Consider the following 7899-nt stretch of genomic DNA (forward strand, 5'->3'; position numbering starts at 1 on the left):
AAAACATTTTTGTAATTTATAATTGTCAATAGGTATGTTATTAACTGAACATTTCAAATAATTTTTACTTAGGTTTTTGTTTTGTTGTTGTTTTTTAATAAGAACAGAAGGCATTTTTCAAATTTCAAACATCTACTAGGCACAGACATGGCCTAGAATCTTCAAGGGGCAGGGTGGAAGAAAAGACAGAATGGACATATGAAGAATTCACAAGTCCTGGACACCTACACTTTTTGCAGGATACTGTTACTCTTTCACCTTTATGTAAATATTGTCCATGAAGGTCAAAGTCTGAAAAACAGTACAATTACTTTGTGCAGCTCATCAGCATTTATATTTATTATTATTATTATTTATATTAACCTGGTTACTAATGTTATTACGATGAGGAGCTCCAGACTGTTCTTTATCATAAATTGCTTTCTGTATTTGGGATTAAATTCAACCAAAGCATTTTGAAGAGTTAGCAAGTTGGTGGTGGGAAACTATGAAATCTACAGAATGTATTCCACAGAAATTTCTTGGCAGATAGTGAACTCATGCACTAGAGTCTAGAGGACTCCCCCAAAGTCAGCATGTGCCTCTTATTTCCTTTATGTTTTGCCATACTCATTTTTTTCTTCCCTTGTGCAGTCTAAATACAGTTTTAAAATGTTAATGTTGAAATACTTTTCTTTTAGCTACTTATGCAATTTATTTCTATATAATCATTGTATTTTGCTCAGATTCCTTTGTTTTCTCATGAAACATCTGAAAGTCCTTTGAAAATATAATCCTTTCACTGGAAAAGTAATAGTGGCACATAATGGATCTATTAGAAAGGCATGTGGCGCAGAAAAGGGAGCAAATCCTGACCACTTTTATGATAGTGAGGAGTGTCCTGACAGTTATAGGTTGATACTGCATTGAGACATTTCTGCAGTTGAAATATTCTAACTTAAAAGTGATTATTTACATGTCAATTTACATATGCATATGTATTTGTATGTGTGCATGTATGTATATCCAGAAGCGTGTCTGTCATAAGTACCAGACACATACACATATGGGAAACATACCAGAAGTACGTGAAAGCAGAATTTGAGCAAGACTATTCCGTGTGTTTTATAACGAGCATGCTGAATAACTTACTGCAACAAGGTGCACTGCTGTATTTCAGTGCTTATTTTACTAAGAATAATGTGTAATAACTAAGAATAATGTCTAATAACTGAGGCTAATCCTCGATATTTTTTTAGTTCAATGTTTTTCAAATAGCCAGTGTAGGAATTTCATGCTTGGATATATAATTGAAAAGCCCTGGCTGGGAAATCTGCATGTTGGTTATAATTTTTTTATGTGAATTAACTTTGTATGAGTTTCATACTTGCTGTGTAAGCTTTGTCAGTAAGCAGCTTAGTTTGCAGTGTGCTGTGCTGTTACCCATTCCCCTCACATTCTGTTTGTCTGTCAAAGAGTTAGCAGGGTCTCTATTACTCCAGCATCACTGTAAAGAAAATTCCAACTCCCAGCAAAAATCAGTGTAATGGGAGAAACTGTCCAACTGGGGCTGGGTGGTGATCTTTAGTCTTGCAGGGATTGAGAAGGCAAGAACTGTGTGCTAGAGTAGCAGGGTGGGAGCTTCAGTCAGATCAAATGAGGGGAATTTGCTGAAAGAGTTGAACAAGGCAGGGGGTCAGAGAAGGGGAAGGAAATTAAATGTCTTCTGAGCATAGTCCCCTGAGGGTTCTCAAAGAATGAACTGAAATATGGGGCACTGCCATTATTCATTGTAGTTTCCTTGCTGTAGTTTACCTGTTCTGAAAGAAAAATGCAACTCAAATCATGGAAATGATGTGGATATTTGTGCGTGCATGACATTTCTTTCATGGAAGTAAAGTGTAAAGCCCAGAAACCCATAATTTTGGAAGTGCTCTGTAACTACTGCAGTCTGTCCTGTCTCAGCACCTGCCTGTGAGTTTTCGGACAGTTGGATGGCAGGGCTCCAGATGCACAAACTTGTTACAGATAGAAACAATGCTCTGAAAAAGTTCCAGAGAGACAAAGGGAAGCAGTGCTGCTTAAAGCAGAGGAGCACAACACCCAAAGCTTCTGCAATTATTTAGTTGGACTACAGCTTCTGGTTCTGTGAAAATAATGGAAGTCCAAGAATAAAATGGAAGTTAACACAATTATTACAGCTTGGCAGGCATTAAGAACATCCATGTTGCCTACTAAGATGTTGTCCAGGCAGACATCATATAGAAGCAGAGTAAGTTATTTATGGGCAGGCAGAGCTTAATGTTTTTAATTCTGTAGATAGCTCAGGAGGTCAATCAGATTGGCAGTATTAGCAGAATGCGTCAGGAAATCCCAACTTCTGTTACCATAAAATAGTAAAGTATTTTTGAGGAGGATTCACAGTGGCGAGGTACCTAGCAGTTCTACTCATGGCTGAGAATTTTGTCTCTTCTTATAATCAGGGAGAAGCCTCCTTTAGTTTACAATGTGCTGATAAATTTTAGTTGTAGTGTCTAAGTGTTAAAAACTGACTTGTGCTTAATTTTTGTTAATACTGCCCATGCTGAATTTATTTTTTAATGTTATGGATATTATATGTATTCTTTTCTCATAGACTATGCTGCAGGATTTATTATCCCATCCTTTAAATATACTGTTGTTGCAGTTTCCAAGTGCAGTATAGGTATATACTGTAAATATGTTTACCACTATCAAATCATGAGGTACTGTAAAAATTGTATTCATCCAAATATTTTTTTTATAATCATTGTGAAATGGTGATATGATAAAGCTTTCTGTGGAGAAAAAAAAATGTATCTCAAAATGTCAGTGCTCCTCTATATCTAGATATTTTGAGTAACTCAGTTTTTGACAGGAAACATTTCAGAGAAATATTAGGCATAGACAGAAAATGAGTGCTGAACAAAAGATTCATGATGAAATTATCACCTTCTTTTCAGTGATCTCTCATAAACAACTTTCACTGTAAATTGCCTTTTAGTTAGGGCAAACCTAACTCACCATCCGTACATGCTTACGGCTCTTCCTTAGGAGATAAATGTCACAGCATGGGACTGCAGGTATTCCGGACAGGGGTGCAGAGCCAGGTCCCATCATGTGTATTCTGATGACTGACTCAGTTATTATAACATTAGCAATGTCTCTGCTAAATCATAGCCCATATGCATATTGTGTGATGGATCACCAGAAATCTGATCATTGGGCCTTCAGGATTGTGCGTGTTGTGAGAGCTGGGCCTGAGTCAGGGCTGTGATACTTATTCGTGCTCAAAAATGCAATGCAATCATTCTGCTTTCTAGGGTTTGTATTATACATGAGGGATACTGGAAAAGTCTGTGAGTTTGACTGCTCGTTTTAAAATAGTAATGCCTAACTAATGCTTTGCAGGGAGCTTGTTGCCTCTGAGATTCTCTGAGATTGCTCACAACTACAAGGAAATTAAAATGCTAAAAATGAGGCTAAAAGGGAGGGGAGTGTGTGATGTGCTGTGTCATGTTACTTGTTTGGTATTGTTGCCCAATAGCCAGCGAGGGAGAAGCCACTCCTTTGAATGCTCGTGAAGTAAAACAGATGCCATTCTCCTTTTTCAGCAGATTTAATAGTATAACCTTGTTAGTTTTTGACATGTGCACTCTGAAATATTTCAAATAAAAATTGCTTTGTGCTTAAGAATTTTTTCTATCAGCTATACGCATGGGTGTCCATGGGTAAGGGCCTGAGGCTTTCCTTTTCCCCCTGCCTGATGCAAATATCTCTCTCCTGCCTGCCCCCAGGTACCAGATACACACCGGCCTTCAGCACTCCATTATACGGCCAACCCAGCCCAACTGCCTACCTCTGGATAACGTCACGCTACCTCAGAAGCTGAAGGAGGTTGGTTATTCAACACACATGGTTGGCAAATGGCACTTGGGGTTTTATCGCAGAGAATGCATGCCCACACAGAGAGGATTTGACACTTTCTTTGGCTCACTCTTAGGCAGCGGTGACTACTACACTCACTTCAAATGTGACAGCCCTGGAATATGTGGCTATGACCTGTACGAGAATGATAACGCAGCTTGGGATCACGACAATGGCATCTACTCCACACAGATGTACACGCAAAAAGTACAACAAATATTAGCTTCTCACAATCCCAGGAAACCTATATTCTTATATATTGCTTACCAAGCTGTTCATTCGCCTCTTCAGGCACCAGGAAAATATTTTGAACATTATCGATCCATAAATAACATAAACAGGCGAAGATATGCTGCGATGCTAGCTTGTTTGGATGAAGCCATAAACAACGTAACCCTTGCTTTAAAGAAGTATGGTTACTATGACAATAGCATTATCATATATTCTTCAGATAACGGTGGGCAGCCAATGGCTGGAGGAAGTAACTGGCCTCTCCGAGGGAGCAAAGGAACATACTGGGAAGGAGGTATCCGTGCTGTTGGGTTTGTCCATAGCCCCCTTCTGAAAAACAAAGGGTCTGTGTGTAAGGAGCTTGTGCACATCACAGACTGGTTCCCCACTTTGATCACACTGGCCGAAGGACAGATTGATGAAGATATCCAGCTAGATGGCTATGATATATGGGAAACCATTAGTGAAGGCAGACGTTCTCCACGGGTAGACATCTTACACAACATTGACCCAATTTACACCAAAGCCAAAAATGGGTCTTGGGCAGCTGGCTATGGGATCTGGAACACTGCAATTCAATCTGCCATCAGAGTGAATCATTGGAAACTACTGACAGGAAATCCAGGCTATAGTGACTGGGTTCCTCCGCAGGCCTTTAGCAACATGGGCCCCAACCGCTGGCATAATGAACGTGTTTCTTGGTCAGCTGGCAAAACTGTGTGGCTTTTCAACATAACTGCTGATCCATACGAACGAGTGGACCTCTCTGCAAAGTATCCTGATGTAGTGAAGCAGCTGTTGAGGAGGCTTTCACAGTTTAATAAGACTGCAGTTCCTGTTCGGTACCCACCTAAGGACCCACGGAGTAACCCAAAGCTGAATGGAGGAGTCTGGGGTCCATGGTTTAAAGAGGATGAAAAGAAGAAGAAGTCAGATAAAAGTAAAGGTGCTAATAAGCAAAAAAAGAACAAGAACAAGAAAAAAGCAAATCGGAAAAAAGGACAATCATTACATTGCCGATCACGTCTTGCTGGTGGATAGACTTTGAGCATACTTGTTTTTGCCAAGCCTAAGACAGCTTGGCCCAACTTCCCTGAATTCTGACAGAATATACCAGAAATGCCTGCTCTGCACTATGGAGGAAAGCTGTCATGTTTTAATTTGTTCTCAAATTTCACTAGGATGAGATATTTTGACACTCTGTATCAAACATACATAAACATCCATGTGACAGACTTTCTCCTCTACAGGAAGAATGGTGCTCTTCCATCACAGCTACATTCCAGATAAGAACACAATTACTCCTAGCTTCAGAAGGCCCATTTTTGATGGACAAATGATTGTTCCTTGCCTGAATTAGTTAGAATTTTTTGAGAGTCTGGAATGGCAGATGATTCATAGAGAGAAAGAAAAAACAAAGCTTGAAAACTTCTGTAGGTCTGAGAGTGTTAGCCACCAACCTGTGACATTTTTTGATAAAACATAGCAGAAATTGAAGCCAACAGTATCTTTTTTGGGGTTGCTGGGGAGAGGAACACGATAGTAGGAAAGCTGCTTTGAATTAGACAGTGTCTCTCCTAGGTAAACCGAAAATATTTTTTAAATTTCCTAAATGTGCTAACCTTTCCTCATTTGTAGTAAAACCAGAAAGTTGTTATCAGCACACATGAATAACTAGCACATGCCATGTATAATTTATTATAGGCATAAGCAAAAGCACATCACCAAAGTGAATGTAATATTTAAACACTTTAAGATATCTATATTACAGTACATGCAAGACGTAATTTATTTTACAGCACAATACTTTCTTCTTTTCCATTAAAACTTTAATTAGTGGGTGATGCAAGGGTTGTTTATTTGTTTTTCTTTTGATTTTTAATTTTATTTTCACTTGGTCATTCAGAGTTTTATTCAACAGATCCACATCCTCAGAGTACTGTAAAACAAGGAAATGCTGTAGACACTGCTAGGATGAGAGAGGAGAGTGATTCAGGTACATCATTTCAATATGTATTTGCCTCCAATTATTTTGAATGTAACAAAGTGATTATTTAATTAAGTAGTCACGTGAATATTGTTCAGTTTCTGTACAGAAGCTAGGCCATCTTTGTGTTTTGGGGGAAAAATCTACTTTAAACTTTTTATTTATGTGGCTATTAAAATAGTTTATTTTTATGGCATTTAGGAAAGTAGTCTGTCTCTTTTTTTGCATCAAAAGTAACAATTCTGTCCCTGTTTATTTTAAACAAACTCGGTACACTTTTTATTATTATTATTGTTTCAAGGATGATTTTGACATTTAACTTCTGAGGCAGAATTTCTTCTTCAAATATGTATATGATTTGAGAGCTCCTTCACCTTTGCCTACTTCCAGTGTGTCTGCGAGGATGATTAATGGATGTACAGATTGTATATTTTTGGTGATATGTGATAATTGATACAGTACACATACACATTCAGGTTTCAAGATGAATTATGTAAAATAGATGATTCATTTGCTAAATAGCTGGTAACACAGTTTGGTAAAATTTAAAGTAAGCATGCTTTCCAACTTCATCTCATTTGAATCAGAAATCACATTCATATAAATTGACTACAGTTGAAAAATGAAAACATTTCTAAAATCATTGCACACTAAAATCTGAATCACATTCAACACTTCAAAATGTCCCCAGTCTTTTTTAAAAGGAACTAACTGCAGATGTATACTATCACAACCTGGTAATTTGCAAATTTGCAGCTACAAAGCAGAATAAAGCTGTCATTAGCAAATATTTAGAAACAAGCTAGTCAAATTTTAGAGTTCCTTTATAATGCATACACTGAGAAGATCTAATGAGTGGACTTCTTAACTAATTACTTGTAAATAAAGGGATAATGTGTGTGTGCGTGTAAGTGTTCAATATTGTTACTATTCTTTTCCATTGTGTGATCTCTAGGGGAACAATTAATCCTAGAAATCTGTCTAGCTTTACTTAAAATGCAGAACATTCAGTGAGTAATTAGGATCTCAGCCTTTCTCTAAGAGAATTTCTCAGTTCTTTTAAAGGTACTATTAATGTCATTAAAAGGAGGGATAATAACTTCTTGAGATGTCATACTCCAAAGTGTCCTGTGTAAAATACGTCTTTGAGAAAACGCGTTTTTTTTTTTGTCCTTGAGAAAAAGTGAGACTTTTAAAAGTAGTCTGCATCTGTTACCGATATACAAATGTGTGTACCAAGTAGACAAATGCAGATATACTTTTTATGATGAATATTTCTAGTCTGGGAAAGAATCTACATTTCAGGAATAAACATTAGGAAAAAAGTCAAGGGAGCAGGAACTGGTTTTGAAACAGTATGCTGTCTGGTTTACATTTTAACACATAAATGATCATATTTGTCTTTGAAATATGCCTGTATTGAACACTGAGTTCAGCATCGGTAAGAAATAGTAACGTTTCTGACTTTCTGAGGTCATTTGGAAAGGGCCAAAATTAGATACGTATGCTAAGGTATGTATGAAAAGGGATTGAGATATTTTAATTTATTTTGGCATAATATAATTAAGACACTGTAGTAAAATGTTACACCATCAATGATCGTTCTCATCCATGAAATGTTTCATCATAGCTTTGGCTGTTACTGGTCTAAAGCAACCAGGGAACATTATTCTCTGATCACATTTTATTTTGTGATTATTTATTTCTGTTTTCTTTTTTTCTTAGGCAAAATGAGAGTCTTTGAATGCAAACAGTGC

General features: G+C 37.3%; 1 protein-coding gene across 2 annotated transcripts in view; it reads left to right on the forward strand.

The window, feature by feature from the left end:
- The window catches only part of ARSJ (arylsulfatase family member J), a 41129-nt gene extending 34791 nt beyond the window's left edge, over positions 1-6338 (forward strand). Inside the window, exons 2-3 of one of the 2 annotated variants that reach the window (XR_014883045.1) lie at positions 3795-5736; positions 6077-6338. Coding sequence is in view for 1 of the 2 variants with exons in the window: in XM_003205730.5 (XP_003205778.2) it covers positions 3795-5196 (1402 nt within the window). In the remaining variant the exon portion in view is untranslated. Of the gene's footprint in view, positions 1-3794 lie in introns of both variants that reach the window. The other variant, XM_003205730.5, reaches the window with a different exon arrangement.
- The last annotated feature ends 1561 nt before the right edge of the window (positions 6339-7899 follow it).

This window comes from Meleagris gallopavo, chromosome 4 (assembly GCF_905368555.1).
Source record: "Meleagris gallopavo chromosome 4, MGAL_WU_HG_1.1, whole genome shotgun sequence".
Classification (NCBI taxonomy): domain Eukaryota; kingdom Metazoa; phylum Chordata; class Aves; order Galliformes; family Phasianidae; genus Meleagris; species Meleagris gallopavo.